At 42.3% G+C, this 19,285-nt stretch overlaps 1 protein-coding gene across 1 annotated transcript in view; it reads right to left on the bottom strand.

The window, feature by feature from the left end:
• Positions 1–19,285, bottom strand: part of RXFP1 (relaxin family peptide receptor 1) — a 1,623,004-nt gene that overhangs the window by 26,578 nt on the left and 1,577,141 nt on the right. The window contains 1 exon segment of the mRNA XM_069631337.1: positions 9,728–10,138. Coding sequence (XP_069487438.1) covers positions 9,728–10,138 — 411 coding nt within the window.

Here is a 19,285-nt window from a genome sequence, read left to right as displayed (position 1 = left end):
GTACAAATTGACACATCATTCGTCAATCGTCCCACTTTATACTCCCCAGTGCTTTCCAGATAATACGCCATACCCACTCTCCCAGACATAGGATCCTTCGAACCATCCATAAACACCTTGCATCCTTCCTTTCCTGCCACATACGCCTGACCCATAGCTTTGATCTCGCCCCGCAATTCTCTCTTCTAAGGAGTATCTCTGACTCATGGTTTGCAGACATTTTACTGTTAGGGTAAGTGTTGCCACAAAGGAAAGGAGCACCAAGCCCAGCATGCTTTACATGCTCAGAGGGATATCATGCATCAATGATTATCACAGCCATATTTGTCAAATATAAAATCTGTGTTCGTTATTAGGTTCCCAAAATGCACTTTGTATGCAAAGCAGCAAAGAACCCAATTGATGGTATTTGTTTCCCTGCTCGGACTTGGGCAAGGGCAGTCTTTGCCGTCACCCAGGATCCAGCAAGTACCGCAAGTACCTGCTGCCAAGGGTTTACCAATTAATACAGAGTGTTTCCAGAGCACCTCATGTGTTTTGACGTCTGAGGCTTTTTTCCTTGCCTATCCTGAACCAGGCCCTGCTGTCTCCTCCCAACCCCTTTGTGTGGCCAAGAGACACATCCTCTGCCCCCCCACCATCATCTCAGCAGCCCAGCAAACGCTGCACAGCACATGCCACTGCAGCCCAGAAAATACTTTACAATTTCACACTTTTTGTTATTGTTGCAGACCAAGTTATTTGTAACTATTGTTTTTGACAAGACATTAAGTTTCAAAGCGTAGGTGATGAGAGCTGCAATATGGGCATTTTGTATGCTGACTGTACATACAAAGCATCACTCAGCTACCCAAATAGATGCCTTCTTTCAAGGCAATAAAAATGGCATATACAAACAAGTTTTAAACTAGCGCCTTTTTCATGTATGATTATTTGACACACAAAAAGTACTTATTGTTTTGTAGAATGTCAGATGTTTCTCACATTATATGAAGCGTGCCTTTACCATACACTGAAAAACAACTAGGTCCCCTTTTCACATACTCTCTTTTGTTGTGAGTCTTTAAGTCGTAAAAGTACATTTAAAGAATGCACAGGTCATTTTTTTTAACCCTAAGCTGAATTGCATTCTGGTAGTTGTAGTCTTCCATTCAAGATGAGGGAAAATAACATTACAAACATACTCCTTTTGCTTATCATATTTCTCTACGGATTTATATATGTGTCCAAGTGATTTATTATGATTTGAGTGATTTTCAAGTCATCACTATAAAACAGAGTATTGTTGAATGTGAAACAATGGCCGAGGAGGGGAAAGGAAAAGAGGGCAAGTGGGTCATGAATATTTATCAGGCCACGGGATGTGGGAAGAGGTTGCTGTCCTGGCCCTGTGCTGATTTTGTTAACAATGGAAGACCTGCACACTTGCTTACTTTCACTGCCTGAAGACCTCCCTGGTAAATAGGCTGTGCTCCGATCAAATAATAAGGCAATCCTGCTGAAGTAAAAGCCCTTTCCTCCATCTCCCCCTTGTCCAGTCATGGTCATTAGGCCCCTGGAGCTAGCAAGCACAACAGGAGACAGTCTTTAGGTGGTGGTCAGTCATAATATCAAAAAAAATATGACAAAAGACAATCAATTCAAAAAACAAAATGTTGAAAAAAAATTCGAAATCTTTATTTTTTACTTAGATTTTTTTTGGGGTTTCCCGAGTAAAAAAAAAGGTAAAAAAAGAAAAAAAAAGCAGGGGTTGGGGGGGAACCCCCTCAATTCGAATCCAAAATGTAGGGAAAATGAAATTCAAATTTTTTTTGTACATTATTTTTTCGAAAAAATTACTTTCGACATTTTTGTATTCGATATTATCACTATGAACCTCTTTAGGTATGTAGCTCGCCTTTTAAAAATTAAAAAAAAGATTGATGGGATATTCATTTGAGAGTCAAAACAGTCCTCACCTGTTGCTTTGGAATTAAAAGCATAATGCTAGCTTGGGCAATATGGCTACATATACAATCCATACAAAAGTCAAAGCAAACATATAACCGCTGTTAAAACAACCGTTTACTTGAGTAAAAAAAATGTATTGTGCATTAGTTACATTTAAACTTTAAGCACATTAACCAAATATCACAAATTCATGAACATCAAATACATAAACAGCAACAATTTATAAAATACAATAATAAAAAAAGTACACTGCAATCTCGAGCTTTAAAATCCAATTCCGTGTAAAATTATCTTAAAATGGCAATAACTAAAATAATGATAAATATGTATAGACTCCTGCTGCACTCTTATGGCATCCCAGAATCATAATAACAATTCATCATCCCTAAAGATTCAGCTAAAGTGCGTCATTGTGCTTATCCTAACTTCGAAACCAATTTCCAAATAAAGTAGGCTGCCACATTTATTACAACAGAATGAGCCCCCATTAGAGTGGCCCAAAATTGCTCCCCTCTAATGTTATCTAATGAACTGACATACTTCACATATCTCTTTCTATATAGTAAGGCGTTGAGGGTGGAACAGGAGCTCAATATATGTTGGGCTGTCTCGGGCACTTCAGTTAGCAAAACGTAATCAGTTTGTTTGCACCGCATTCCCCAGTCAGATGGTGTTTTCACACCAAAGTTGCAAAATTGGGGCAAACAATATTTCTACCAGCTACAGCTGGGAACATGTGTTGAAGAGCCTGAGTTGCAGACTTGTCTCCAATCCTGGCTTTGCAACTCACACAAAGGGAGTGCTCCCGGCAAATCCTTTTATCCCACTGAGCTTTATGTGCCAAATTAGAAGTCTCTACAGGTGATTCAGCTTGCCCTGTCCGATACTCTACAAACGCCCCATGTACAATAACAAGAGTACCATAGATGTTCATCTAACTCTCTATCCAGGTCCCTTTCCCATCTGTGGCTCACCCCTGCACTGCCCCCCTTCCCTGGTTTCTATCAGAGCCAGATAGAGATGTGAGATAAGGCCCCTCATCTCCCTTTGCCCATCCAGGACTTTCTCCACTAGTGTGAGGTCCCTCTGAATCAATTCCCTCCACATTTCTGCTGTGAAAATGCCCTTTAGCCTAAGGTAGAGAAGCACAGAGAGTTTGCCTATGCCTAGGGCTTCTTCCAGCTCTTGAATGCTCACAAATCTCCAACCTTTCCACAATTGCCCCACTCTGGAGAGCCCTCCCTCAAACCATTCCTGGTACCTTAAGACCTCTGGCATAGCGTCCCGCACAGGGGGTGCCCATATATGACTCATTGGTGAGGGCCACGTTGTGATCCCGTCCTTCCTTCCCCCCATACTTAGCACTTCCCAGTGGACCCCAAGAAAGGGATGTTCCCGGATTCTCCTCGGAAGCCTCTCCTTCGGGACCCAGAGCCATTCCCCCATTGTTGCCGGGAGCATGTGTTGTTCTTCAGGAATACCCACTGCCTCTCTGGATCCTCCCTCAAGTGAGGGACCGTTGCCCTGAGTTGCGCTGCTCTATAATATAGCATCAAATCTGGGAGCCCCACACCCCCTAGATCCTTTGGCAATATTAACATCTCGTATCCCACCCTGGGTTTCTTATTCTGCCATAAAAACTGCAGGATCCATGACTTGGCTTCTCTCAAATGCGCTTCCGGGGCACGGACTGGCAACATCTGGAAATGATACAGCACTCTCGGGAGGAGATTCATGTTTCTTGCATTAAGCCTCCTCATCCGTGATAGCTGTCCCATGCCCCAGGTTGCCATTTCGGCAAATAATTTGTCAAAGAGATGGGGATAGTTGGCTTCCCCCAGGTCCTCTCCCAGTCTAACAATATTGATTCCTAGATATCTAATGCCATCAGGCTTTATATGCAAGCCAAGGGGGCCGAGCACCTCAATCTCTCTGGGGGCCTTCGAGGCGATTGGGAAGATCACTGATTTGTCCTTCTTGACTTTAAACCCCGAAAACTGTCCATATTCCTCTATGATCTCTAGTGCTGCCTGGACTGAACTGGTGGGGATAACCAGGTGTAGCAACACATCGTCCGCATACAGACACAGCTTAAAGTCCCTCGTACCCACTCTTATGACCTCAACCGTCGGGGCCCACCTTAGCCTCTCTGCCAACACTTCCATTGTTAATGTAAATAGAAGGGGCGAGAGGAGACAACCCTGCCTCGTCCCCCTCTGCAATGCAGACTCTCTTCACACTCACCCATTTACCATCACTTTTGCCACCGGTGCTGTGTAGAGCACCTGTATCCCTCTCATGATTCGGTCCCCCAGCCTGAATTTCAATAGGACCCCCTTAAAAAAAACAATCCACCCAGTCGAAAGTCTTCTCGGGATCAAGGGTTACTAGCACTGGATTCCCTTCTCTCCCCACCGTGGCCTCCATCAAATGTAATGGTTTACGTAAGGTGTCCGTGCACTACCTGCCGTGAATGAATCCCACCTGGTCTGAGTGGACTACTTTGGGCATAAGGTTCTCCATACGTGTTGCTAATATTCTAGTGAAAATCTTTGCATCAACATTAAGTAGAGAGATGGGACGATAAGATTTACAGCTCTCCGAATCCCTCCCCTCTTTTGTAATTACCATAATTAAAGCCTTCCCAAACGATGGTGGGGCCTTGCCTGTATCTAAGATGTGGTTAAACAACTTGGCTATGTACTGCGCTAAAGATCCTGCAAAGCTCTTGTAGAATCCCACAGTATTCTCCGGGAGTCTTTCCCAGCTTCTGTCCAGATATTGCCCTCTGAACCTCCTCCTGGGTGATCGTCATCTTCATCCCTGCCCTGTCTCTGTCCAGTACATGCAAAAGTGGCACCCCCCCAGGTATCTATCCAATTCCTCGTCGGTCTTCTCCCCTTCATGCCCATAGAGCCACTTGTAGAAAGTGGCAAATTCCTGGGCTACCTCAAACGCCACAGAGTGAAGTTGTCCCCCTGAATATCTTACCCCGGATACCCACCTCTCTGCCCGTTGACCCCTCAATCTAGCCGCCAACAGGGCGTCTGCCTTAACCCCTTTCTCATAGTAACTTTTTTTCAAGAATTGCCTGGCAGATTATTTTAATGTAACTTCTCATGAACCCCTCAAGTATCAAAGACTCATTCTTTGGTGCCATTTTCTATAATGTCACTACATATGCAAATTAAGGGCCCAGCAAATCTTTTGATGCCCAGAGCCCCGCAAATCCCAAGGCCAATCCTGACACCCCATTTCACATTGGTAATTTATTTATAGAACACGGGTGACTTACTCACTGACTGAATGGTTTAAATGCTGAGAGCTTTTAATTAATTGACAGCGGTGTGTGTAAAACCCGAGCCAGAGGTGTGATTTACAATAAACAGATGGTATTCATCTTGCTGAGGTAAATAAATGATATTATTCCAGTGGCTCGTGATATATTGCTTGGGTCAGGGTCAAGTACCCCTAATTAAGGCCTCCTCCAGCACTCTTTAGGCCATGTTCCTTAGTTAAAGACCACCCCTCAGGTTCGCATCCCTCTAAAAGCACTGCACTGCAAGGCGGCAATAGTCACTTGCTTTTACACTTATTTGTTCCATTCCATGCTATTATTACTTTTTTATAAAATGCCCCTATTCATGTCTTACATCAGCCTTCCCCAAGTGAGCAAAACATTAATTACATCCAAAACGCCTTACGTTTCAAATGGTTTTTGCATGGGCTGGGACACATAGCTAGGTCATGTTAGGCCTCGACTTTAGAGCCTTTAGTCTGATACCGTTTGCATAAGGCAGTGGACTAAGTCCTTGGTTTAGGGATACCACTAACCAGTGGTCGAAGTGGGCGGGAGCAGTTGAGAGCGGTGCACCTCTACTTAAAAAATATATGTTTTCTGTTTCCTATACTTTTATTTTAAAAAGAAACCATTCCGGAATGGTTTCGTTGTAAAATAAAAGTGTAGGAAGAAGTTGAAACTTGTACTTCAGTGCACTGCTCTGAACATTCCCTTAAACAGCAGGTTTGGGTGTTTGGGTTCTGCATGGGTGGGGGTGCGCATGGTGATGGGGTTTGTGGGGTGCCGGGGCAGGTCAGCAGAGAACATAGTTCCACTACTTCTTTTTGTAAACTTCTCCCACTGCCACTAACCCTGCTTTGCCTCAACCTCTCTTAGAACATGGTCATTCGTGGTCCTTCCTTTCTTATAGATCCGTTGCAAGAATGTTTTCATAACACCGCGAGGTGGCGTCATTTTCCTAACAATGCACCCTCCAGACAATCAAACACTTTCCCCAAATATTCTAAAAGGTAATAATATATAATGATAACCCTCCTAGAATATTTGGGGAAAGAATTTTAGGGCTCAGGAAAAAAAGTCCCATACCATAGGTGACTTTTTCACGGTGACATTATCACATGAAATCGTTATGCTATGTTGTTGGGATTTGTACCGTGCACCAGTGCCATTTGCATGGTCTCTAGGCCATGTGGTGGATCTGACAAAGAGTTAGTGGGCTTGGTTAGTTTGAAGGATAGGGACAGGCAAAGATTGGTGTGCTTTGTTTGCATTGCGTTTCCAGATCAGAAGTACCCTGAGCTCTGCATGATTGAACGTTTCCTAGGTGTGATATGTAAGAAGCGTGGAAGGCTTTGTGTCCATATATGAGACCTTGTGCTTAGAGTTGGGCACACATTGGCTAGGGGCCGGGAATGCCAGTTGGTTTAAGAGGTGCAGATTGTGTTGTTTGGAGTGTGGAGAGAGGGTATTATAACACTGTGTGCAAGTGGCTAGTTTGAGTTGAGGTGGTGAGTGAGGTGGAGGCATCTTAAGAGGTTCTTGAGATCTTCCACACTTGCCACATGCTCCTGGCCTCACTCCTGGTTGTCCTGTGCTGTGGTGTCCAGCATTTATCTTATGTGTGGTTGGTCCAGGGGGATGACCTGTGTTGAGGTTTTAATATTGCAGAGAGAGGGAAGTGATTATCGCGGGATACTTGCACTTTACTGGTTGCTGTTTTTCTTTCAGTGCGTGTTGATTTGTCGGCGGACAGTCAGGAGCCATTGTGGTGCTCCCTTAGACTGTGTTTGCATGTGGGAGATGGTCTATTTTGCAGTGTTATTTCTGTTGCTGGTTGGGTTAGGTCAACTTTCTGTCTATTTTGCATTGAAGAGCCAGGTCTTTGGATTATTCCTGAATTTCAGGTGGTCCTGGTGAGTGTGGCTTTTCCTGAGAGTGTGTGCCAAAGTTTTTTTGAAGAAATTCTGCTCCTGGGCTTGAAACGCTCTGTGGGCGATGTAGAGGGCCGTGAAACCTTTTCTCTCCAATGTGCTGCATGTGGAGTCATCATAAATCTTTAGAACTCTCTCCACCTGGATGCTATTATGCTATTACAATAGGCAGCCACATAGTGTTGCCCACAAGCATGCACACACACACACACATACACAAACACAACTTACCTAGTGAAAGTGCACCACTTCATACTGTAAACTTTATTAATATGGTGTGGAAGTCTGGATAAAGATTATGCGGAACCCACGTCTGCCAGCCTAGGTCTGCATCTCAATGGATGAGACCATTGTTGACTGGGGCATAACATTGTCTCGGGCACCATTGAAAAAGTGGCCCAAAGCTGCAAATGGCAATTCAGCGATCCCTTGATGTGTGGTAGGAATGCCTTCAAGGCCCATCGTACTGCTCTGAGCTCTAACACGTTTATGTGTAGGAGTGACTCCGTTGGAGACCAGCGACCTTGCGTTTGAAGAGTACCCATGTGAGCTCCCCATCCGGTTAGGGACTTCATGCAAGTGACAGACTGTTAGACTAGTACCCAAGGGGGAGGTTTTTGATAAAATGTGATGCAAATTGTGCATTTTAAAGAATATTTATTCAGTACCACTGGTCAAAAATTCTAAACGCAAGGTGAAGTAACTTATCAAACTGGCCACTTTGACAAAATAAACTAGCCTAGAAATGTGGGTTTTTGGTTCGGACATGGCCCTAGAGCCCTATAAATCAGTCCGAGCCTGGATGAGACTGATGTTTTCACCTGCATTGCTTCTTCTGGGAGTAAGACTTGTGCTCGCCCTGCTACTTAAACTTAGTAACCTCAAGTCACTCTGTCCAGGCATTGTTCTGATAATCATAAACTATCTTGAGCTTAAGTTCTGATCCGAGGTTCCTTGCGCCCTCCCCCACCCCCGTCTAGTCTCCTAGAGGAAGCCTACAGAAGAAAATGGGTCACACAGCAGATGGTACACCCTAATCTGTGTGCAGGTTCACATTAATTACAGCTTTTTCCTCCTTTTCATCTCTGCCTGGAGAATAGATGCTACAAACATTCTTTATTCAGTATTTTACAGAGAAGGCAGCTGAGGGCTACACAAGTTTGGGGGAGTGTTTTGTCTGGCATTCTGGAGAAGCACGCCACCAATGCACCTTTCGCGTATGTTCGCGGCGTGACCAGTACGTTGAGGCATTATGTCATGTGTATGTTTCATCTCGTGTCAAGAATGCGTGCCCAGGTGAGGACCATCAAGCTAGAGGAGGATTACAAACTTATCCCTTGCATTTAAGGTAACTTCATATTGTTAGCTCAGTCTGCCGTTTTTGCTCTTTTCATCCGTTAATGGTTACATACATATTGGTGCTTGAAAGAACTCAATACAAATCCCCAAGAGTCTTTCTCAAACAGAGCCAGGTGTACAACTATGCCGTTGCACTTTCCTTTTGCTGCATTGCTTTCAATTCTTTCTCCAGCAATGATGATATTACCTTGAGACCTGCCCCTCTGATCTGCATTACTGTATATCGGCAGCAGTGATTTAGCCCTTCGAGCAAAGATTTGAAAACGTGAAGAGGTCATTGAAATAAGCAATATGCGAACGTTACCTGGAAAATTCCATGAAACACTAGACCATATTTGCTTCTTGGAACATTTGACCTTGCCATGAACATTCATACAAACATATAGTCGTTCTTTGGGCCTTAGTTAGAAGCTCAATGGTGGCCATTTTCAACTGGTTAAGATGTGGGAGCCTCTTAACGGTTTACCTCATGCTCACTTAAGCCGACTTCACCCCATAAAGCATCACTTGATGCCATTTTACCTCATAACGGACCACTTCATATCCACTTCTCATAGCAGATCACTTTGCCACCACGTCACCTAATAACAGATCACTTCACGCATATAACACAGCACTGACATACCCCAGTGTAGGCCTGCACTTACTCACTTAGTTTAGCTCTATGCTCCCAGCACTTACTAAACTTGGCACTTTCATCCACTGCTCACCCGCGAGCATGGACATTCGAGCACTCACCCCCACTCCCTGTTCCCCTCTTCTCGCTCTCTGCAATTGCACGTTCTGAATACTCACCAGGCATAGTAGGTTTGTCTTTATCCCCCATTGGATTCACACTTTCAATCCCATGTCCCCTCCCTGTTGCCATGTGGGCGCTTTGAAACACAATCTACTTTTTTTTATAAGCGCCTAACAAATGCACAGTAAATAAAATATTTCATGACTTGACCCCCCCCCTCTCATAGTAATTGGCTTGAGCTGATATCAGATTACTTTGCCTTCCCTCACCACCTAATGGATCACTTAATCCCTCTTCTCATAGCAGATGACTTTAGCACATAACAGATCACTTCGCCTCACTCCATCTCATAGTGGATCACTTCGCCTCATAATGGATCACTTGACTGGCTCGTTACAGTTACACTCATGCAGTCTCATTAAATGGACTAATGAATCCACCCCTTACCCAGAAAGATGATGACAGAATAAATCTGCGCGGCTGTGCTCTCCGGTTGCTCCGAATGGAGGGGGAAGCAGACACCATTGGTTCCATAGTAGTTCTGGAAGAAATCCTTGTTGCTCAGTGGGATGAAAGCCACCACAAACCCAATTATCCAGATCAGGATCAGGATGGTGACTGTCCTGCACTTCCCCGGCTTCAGACACCGGAAAGGGTAGACTATGCAGATGTACTTTTCCAAAGTCAGGTAAGTCAGGAGCAGCACGGAAACTTCAGTGGAAAGAATAGCTAAAGCCCCAACCAGACGGCATTGTGTGCTGTCCATCCAGGCCTGCGCGTTCCTGTTGTACTCGCCACGATACTTAAGGTCGAAGTACCCGATCACCAACAAATATACTCCCATTAGACAATCAGCACCTGGGGATAGAAATGACAATATCAGAGACTTTTTTTACATTCTCCTTTCTTTGTTTAATTTTAAGGGGGAAATGCATGTGTACAGATTCAAGATATTTGTTATCACCTGACAAGTAGGAGTGTTCGATGAGATGTCATGGAATAGTTTGTAATTAAATAGATTTGTTTAAACTAATCTGGAGCGCTCTCTGTGGATCACAGTGTTTCTGCTTGGATAGCAGGTAGTTAGAAATAGGCGCAGGTTTCTATTGGCTAGTGGCTGTTCTGATATCATTGCATTGTTTCTATATGTGTATTTGCCAAAAACCTGCTCTGACCTAACACACTCTGTGTTGCTTTGCATTAGATATTGTCGAATTGAAATGGGCCACATCCTTGTTCAACAATCACAGCGTTGATTTCTGTTTCACAACTGAGGCAAAGCTCCCACTAGTAAGGTTTTAGAATGCTCATTTTGCTAACCAGAATATGCGCCATACATTGGCGGTGATATATGTTGGCCGGTATCTCGGCGGTAATTCCGCCAGTAGACTTGCAAACTGACCTAGCGTTTCTGCCGCCTGACATCCCGGAATTGCCGGGATATTACAGCGGCAGAAAGGGCAGTAAATCCCCATTCCATGGAGTATAGAACTCCATGGAGGGGATTGCTGGCATTACTGGCACTGGTAATACCGGTGCTGGTAATACCAGCATGTTTTGCTGGTGGGGGCATCATTTACCTCCAACTCTTGACTCGAGGTAAATCAGTACCCCCACCGGCAATCTTGTAGTTTGGCGGGGCGGGAAAAGTGTCGGTAACAGAATTACCAGCACTTTTCCGGCATCGCCAAACCTATAAGGAGGACATGTGTCTTCAAAACAAACTCCTCTTGTTTTGTATGACTTTTCAACTCTGTAGGATTTTTGAAATTCGTGGCTCATGCCAAGATTCTGTGGCTCGGTATTGTCTGTCCTGTGTGTTCCTATGTTATATTTTTGCAAGGTGTGTTATGATTTTCTACAATTACTTATTTTACAGCCATAAAATTACTTATTTACAGCCATGCTGTTTTCCCTTTCCATGGAGTATCACAGATGTTCTTTGTGCTTCCATCACACCAGAGAGCACTTCCGGTGTGAAGTGACTATATATATATATATATATATATATATATATATATATATATATATATAGTATTAATATATATATATTAATTAAGTGAGCACACAGTATAAGATAAAAGTACCATGACACATTGGGCGCATTGAATACTGTTGTAGTCATCCAAGAGCAAGTAACTGAAGATGGAGCTGAGCTCTAAAAAGCTTCTCCGACACCTGTATTCGAAAACTCAAAGAAACTTGTTTCATTATAACATCTGTATATATTCACATGGTGGCAGGCAAGCAGAAGCCTATGTTAGAAAAAAGGCACAGACCCCATACCTCTGAAAAATGATTAATCCAAAAAACGAATTGGCCCCCTGTGCCAAAATCCACAGTGTATAATGACCTTTATAATTCCAAAGAGCAGACCCTTATTGGGACATATACAATTTTAATTATTGTTCAAACAACGCCAAACAGCCGACACCTGTTTTGACCATATTTAAAAGGTGTTCCCCAGGGCTGTAGTTCATTAACCATTCCTCATAGATTGCATTTATATAACAGTGTTATGTATACACATAGGCAAAAATGCCAAACAATCATACATGATCCCAGCAGAAGTCATGTTGAAGCCCATCAAAAGAATATTTAGAACACTATTTGAACAAAAATTGACCACACATAGCGGGTGTCATATCAACATTATTAAATACATGCTTTTCCAATAAAGGCCATGGAGAAGGAAAAAGACAGGGAGCGGGGAGGGGACAAAGAAATTCATATTCTGTATGATTGCTTGAAGTTACAAATTACGAGCAACACACTCTCAACTTCCAATAGTGTCACCATCACCACACATCAACACATTACCCATTGGTTGATCTCTTCCTCATCCATGAGGTTGAGTCATGTGTCTGTTGATATATCTATTATACTCTCTAAACCTTTCATGTGGTTTATCCACCTACATTCTGCCTCAAATGGTGAATCCTTATATGACCAGTTAGACCTCACTAACCTATTCTGAAAAGCCTCATACAGGATTAACTGGACATACCTTACATTTCACATTAATATGGATCCTTTTAAATAAGTCAAATTGAGTCATCCCTTGTGGGATCTGTTTGCAGATTTATTTCCTATACCTGTAAATAATAATCAGTTGAATACTGAGTCCTTGATTATCTGATATGAGATACCCATCCTTGATTCAAATGGGATTGAGTGAATATGGTCAAACATACCTTAAATTGGTCACAATCTCATCATTTATATATAATGAAGTTCCTGCTTAACGTTAAAGATGTATATAAATGGCTGTTCTGGTACAGCCAATCCTTGAGGGGAGAAAGGAAAACGCCTATTATGCATTTTGTCTATTCCAGATATTATTCTGCAAAACTTTTATTAAATGATATTTAATTCTTGCTTCTATTCACCCCTCCATTATTCACATGTGAAGTTTAGTCTTGTTCATCATAATCCTAAAGTTGATCACATTGAAGAGTCCTTCTTTACTTTAATTCTACTTACCCCGAAATTGCGGGTTTAACTTGATGGTGTGGTCCATGTGCGTTCGCGCAACCACCATTTTGGATCCCAGTGTTTATATGTGCCACGTGATGTCACACGCAAAAACAGTATTTAAAATAAATAAATCAACGCCCGTGCTTTGGGTTTCTTTCAGGATCAAAATGTGTACATTGAAAATACTTGGTCTTCGTGTGTAAAATTGTGTGTACATTACATAGATGACATGTCTGTGATATGGCATGGAAATGTACCAGCACTAAATGATTTTGTATGTTATCTGAATGGTAATGATTTTGGTATTGAGTTTACTTGTACCACAGATGCAGCTGTAATTGAATTTTTATATGTTCAACGGTTATGCAAAAGAAGGGAAGATTCTATCCCAAATTTACAGAAAGCCCACAGAGGTTAATTCTGTTTTAGTAACCACAAGTTGTCATAAACCTAGCACTAAAGCCAACATCCCAACAGGTGACTATATCAGGGCAAGAAGGAATTGCAGCAATTTAACAGAATTTGCAAAGGAATCTGACTTTTTGAGAACACGATTTTTACAACGAGGATACAAAGAAAATAATTTGACTTTAGCAAAAAAAGAGGAATAGAAACACCAAGGAGTGATCTGTTAAAACTTAAAATGAGAGAGAAAAATAAGAATAGCAATTTGGTAAGAATGATCACAAGGTACTCTAGTAATAGTCATGAGGCCTTTAGGATTTTCAGGAAACATTGGTATTTGTTAACCTTGATCCGGACTTAGTAGAATACATTGGGAAAAGCCACACATTCATATACACCAGAGCTCCAATGATTAATAAATCTATTGTCAGTTCATCCCACCTAAACTTGATTGTTGCACAGAAAACAAGGTTGAATAAAAACCTGATGGGATTTTACATGTGTCGCACTTGTAACATGTGCTCACATGGGATCGAATTGAAGCGTATTGTGATTAATGTGAAAGAACCATTTGAAATCAGACATTTCATCAACTGTTGGTCTAAGTACATTGTGTATTATATCATTTGTGTGTGCGGACTCATCTACATCGGGAGCACCATCTGTGAGTTATGGATAAGAATAAGGAAGCATTTATATGCACTTCGGAATGATGATGCAAGGTTACCCTCACGACACACTGGGGGTCATTACAAGTGAGGCGGTAAGGGGTTAATGGTGCCGGTAAAGGTTCCGGAGCCGTCAACCCCTTACCGCCTCATTATGAGTCATGGAGAGACTGTCAACATTTGGGGACAATTCAAGAGGATATGATAGGAACTTTGAAGTGATATATTCATTAATCTCAAACTCAAAAAAACAAGAGTACATACATAGGGAACTAACTTTTCTTTCAAGAATGCAACACCCAAATTGGATAGATTATAATGTGTGAGGATACTTTATCATGTAAGGATATAAGAAATAACAATAAGAAAGAAAGCTTTATTGAGAGTTCATATTGAGAGTTGAAAGAGGATATACCGTAATACTTGATTTGCATTAGGCGAGCCCCATTTACATATGGTGGACATGGGTGTTAATACCTTTAAAACCAAGGAAACAGTGTATGGGAAGCCATCAAGCAAGGGTGCAGTTGTAGCGAGTTCTCTCCCCCTGCATTCTGCCTGTCAGCATTAGGGTCACATGGCAATTTAAAAGCCCAAACATAGAAGTTTCCCCCTGCATTGCTCTAGCAGGTACTTCTAATAGATGAGGAGGTTGGAACTGAACTTACAATTTTAATTGTTTTTGGTCAATTTATTTTAGTGCACTTACAAGAAAATAAATACTATGAGCGCACAAGGAAAGCATTCTGGAAACAAAATGCAAGAGACATTTAGCCATCATTTTTATGTCGTCTAAATATACAACCCTTCCTCCTTTCTCAACCAACGACCCCTGCCTTCCCTACACCAACCCCCATCATGCCCAACTCATGCTTCACCTGCTGGAAACCCAAGATGTCTAAACCGGTACACTCCACATCAACTCTGTACTATACTACTGATCTCTTACCTTTGGTCCTTCTGTCTGTTCTTTTTTAAAACTGCTTTTTCTTACCCCCATTCCAGTTGCTTCCTTTATGTATTTCCGTTTACTTCCCTGCTTACTATTTATTCATACTGTTTACTTCCCGCTCATGCTATTATGTAAATATGTGTAATTTGTACCTGTTGTCCATATGTAACTGTAACAAAGGATATGCGTCCAGATGCCTTGGGGCCAGGTGCGCTCTACAAATAAAACAAATAAAAATACAAATACCTCTGTGTTAAGGATTTCAATCAGGCGACACACACCTTGGTCTCGGCCTAGTATGCAGCGCACAACTGAAATGCTTATCTTTTTATACTGATTCAATATTGAGATGTTACACCACTCATATCACCCCCCCCATATCACCCCACCCTTTCAAATGCACCAGGCTGGTTGGTAAAATACAATATTTATTTATTTATTTTAAAATTCAAAATAAATCATGCACTTTTTATTATGGGGCAGCAATCACCAATGGGGTGATGATGACAATGGGAATGTGAGCAATGCACTGTGTTAACCTTCTAGTGGAAGATATACACAGCACAGCAGAATAAGAACACTTTTTGTTTTAGGAAAGATAGCACCCAAGTTAGGATTTCCCCCTGCAATGTTCCCTCAACCCACAAATAATTAATTCTTAATGGATAAACAGAAGCAGCAGGTAATCAGGAATAATAGGAAAGAATCGGAATACAAATCTGACCTTCCCTCCCCATATAAGAGAGAAAAACAGATTTTAAACCCCTTGCAATGTTGTAAAATGACATTTGGAAATGGACAAATAAATAAGGAATGTGTGCGAAAAACCTTGAAGCAAATATAATTCCCCACTAAAGCCACAATGCAAAGACACCAACAATCACAAAGAATGGATTACCAAAAGCATACAGTTCGAAATTGAGTGGAAGGTTTAACACAGATTACAGCAAAATGACGTGTGAAAGTTGCATTTTTTTCATTCCCGCCTAAAATTAACCAAATGTTTTTTGGTTGGGGGATAGCTATAGATCACAAGTACAATATGGAGGTGAAAGTAAGTCTCTAGCTGGTAAATTGAGAGAGATATGGAAGGTAGAGTGAGGTTTGTTTTTAGGAAAATAGAGCAGTGAAAAGAGGAATCGGTTTTAAAATTGAAAGGCAAATCTTACTTAAACTAGATTTAATGGCTAAGAAAAGAGGAACGCCACCAGTGAATATAAAAGTTAGGCTGCAGTTGTAACCCTTCACGCAGTGTACCCCTATTCTTAAGGGAAAATTCATTTATTTAAACACAATATCGCTAATGACTTAGGATCTATGCAAAACAGAAATGAAAAGAAATGTGGCGCTAACACTAGAAATCAAGGGCAGGCTTGCAAGAATGATTGTGACAGTTTGAACAAGGTATCAGGCTAAGGATAGGCTGATTTAGAGAGTGGGATAAGGACAAAGACAAGATAGGCTATGGGTTTAGATTGGGTGGCAATTGATACTCACATTCCATTTTTTCGTTTTTGGATTTTGGGCAGTCAATGGTTCTGGTCAATACACGGCAGGTCGCCTGGCAAACAGCCGGGCAGTTCTGGTCACCGGGTAGCACTTCTGGACTGGCATTTCTGGTTACTGGATACTACAGATCAGCTGGATGGCACAGGTACCTTGGGAGGCAGTTAGTGGGATCAGGATGCTTCCCAAAAACAACACAATTTTCCCCTTTGGTTATTTGAGAATTTTAGTGGTTTTCAGAATTTAGGTCTTGCTGGTACAGGATCAGCAATGTTTTGGGTTTTGCAGTGGGCCATGGAGTAGGGTCAGCAATGCTTGCTTTCTAGTTGGGTTCTGGAGTCTGGATGTATGGAACAGGAACAGGACGCCGGCGCAGGAAAATCAGGAAGAGTGCGTGTGTGTGTGTATCTTGTCAGGGACTCTTATTTATAAGTCATAGTGACATCATCAAAGTATATGACTAAGGCAGGCTTAACTAAACACGCCTCTAACAACGGGATTGGACAAGGGTGATAGTGTCCGCCTCGCTCTCAGCTGGTTGGATTTCAGGAAAATTATGTCAGATTTATGGTGTGAGTTTTACAATGTCCAAAAATCTCCCAGTTACTTTAACTAAAATCTGATTTTGCAAAAATTGCTATCTCTTAGAAAATTATATCCATAGGTTACATATTTTGTGCAGTACATTTCAGTCCAATCCTCCAGTCCGTGAGACCTTGTTTCGCCCTTCTACCAGTTTTTCACGCTTTTCAATGGGATTTATATTACTTAAAATTCTATAACTTTATACATGGATGTGGATGATCATCAGGGATGTATGTACAAAAATTTGCATTTGGAACATGGATGCTTTTCTTGCAATCTGCCATATTCTCCCATTTCTGTCCCCAAGGTGTCAGTGAATTCTACCAAGTCTTAAAAGAAAGCCCAGAAATTCACTTTTACACTGCAAAAATTCTACATTTTTACAAAGTCTTGCTGCTGAGATAAAAGTCTTTAAAGTTTGTTTATGAAATAGTCTTTGGAAAAAAATGGCATTCCATTGTCACTAGATCATTTTTTTTCTTCTTCAACTGCAACCAACTGCCATTTCCTTTAAACCAACGTGGGGGTTTCAAAGCTTGATTGGAGCTTTTATTTTTTATTGCCCCTTCACACTTCCAACTCCCTTGCCCTGGGAGTCCCATTGTCAGTGGGTTTCTCTAGACTAGATTCTTTCCCACCCTGTAATTATCAGTGGGTTGTTAGTCTCTGCCGATAGTTTATGGTGTGATTCCCTTCCTAAGGGGAAGTTTCAGGTCTACCAACTGGAATAACTGGTTTTTGGGAGCAAATTCAGCCCATGTGTTTTAAAATCTTTATTTTCTTATTTTTGGTCCTTAATTAAAAAAAACCTGTGGAATAAAATAGCCCCTGTGTGTATTTTCCCCAGCCACAAACCCCTCCCCAGCCACAAACCCGTTCACATTGCTAGGTAATGGCAGGCTTTCCTTCAACGGTTTCCTTTGTAAATGGGCATTTTTCTCCTTCAGTTTAGCAAAAGCCCATTTTTCCACATGTGTTGAAAACTGCTAGCATTTCTTTCTTTAAATTCGGTTTGGCAGCTCCATCAGATTCCCACACTGTCTTTGCAACCATAGTAATGTTCTTGAAATCAGGAGTTTTGTCTGAAGTACAGATATATTGAAACTGACCTGACTCAGAGAGTTAGATTCTCTTTGAACTGCTGAGTTTTGGATACTTTTGTAGAGAAATAGACATGTGCTCCTGTGCAAGTAAAAGTAAAGTTCCTGGTTGATTTCTCTCAGAGTTGGTTTGACTGGGCCTGTAATTCAGGAATTATGCCTGGTTTTGCTGAGGCACAATGAAATATCCTGGGCATGGCAATCACAGTAGTTTAAGACAGAACGAAACGAATTAGCATCAAAGCAGCATTTTTAAAGATTGGAAAGGTTTCATTTGGAAGGGGAATTTAGGGCTTCCAGCAAAGCACTGCTGCCTTTTTAATTTATTCCATCTATATGTTTCAGAACACACTGGCACGCTCCTTCAAGGTGTGCCCTTGTTCCATCCTGCCTGACAGGACGGTGCAGCCATATTTTTGGTTGCTGCAAAAACGCAGTTTTGAGGTCCTGGTGCACACAGGAGCCAGCACAGCCAGGTTTCTGTTTCTTGCGCAAATGCAGCTTGGTGATGTGGGGAAATGCTGCTGAGTGGGTCAATATATCCCACATCCATAAGGGCAGCATGGACTGCCAAGGTCAGCACACCACTTTAAACAACCCCTCCCACACTCCCTCACACCCCTAGGCCCTCAAACACACCAGCTAAATGCACAGGCGGCATGCACCATAAGACCACACACCCGCAGTACCACGCAACACTTCCTTTTTATTCCTCCCAGCCCGCTCCCCACTCCCAACCCTGTCCTGGCTCTCTCCACCTCCCCTCTAAAACTCTGATTTCCTACCAGCATCCCACATACCCCCCAACAACCCTGCTGTGCCTCCCCCGCTTCCCACTCTTCATCTCCCCCAACTACTCCCCTCTTTCAACACTATAAGTGCTCACCCCTCTGACCTTCCCTAGACAATCCTCCCTCCCCATCACACTTCTCTGCCACCACCCACGCCAACCACTCCTCCCATCTCCAATCCTCCCACACACCAGAAACCACACCAGCCATCTTGCATACTTGTTAGCACCAGATCCGTCTCCAAAAACCAATTCAACATTTTCAACCTTATTTCCAATGAAAACCCTGATATCATGTTCATCACAGAAACCTGGTTTACCGACAACTATGAACCCATCGCACACAAGTCTTTCCTCCTTGACTACTCCCTGATCGTACAAAATAGGTCCAGCAGAGCGGGAGGACTAGCCATCCTCCACAAACATCACCTCTCAGTCATTTCCACTGAGAATCTATCCTGTAACACTGAATTTGAATCGTTACTCCTAAAGATCTGCCTCCACCCCTCCTTCACCCACAGT

Source organism: Ambystoma mexicanum, chromosome 6q, assembly GCF_040938575.1.
Source record: "Ambystoma mexicanum isolate Mex_15411 chromosome 6q, UKY_AmexF1_1, whole genome shotgun sequence".
Lineage (NCBI taxonomy): Eukaryota > Metazoa > Chordata > Amphibia > Caudata > Ambystomatidae > Ambystoma > Ambystoma mexicanum.
Note: the sequence above shows the minus strand (reverse complement) of the source record. Positions and strands in the feature narration are given on the sequence as shown.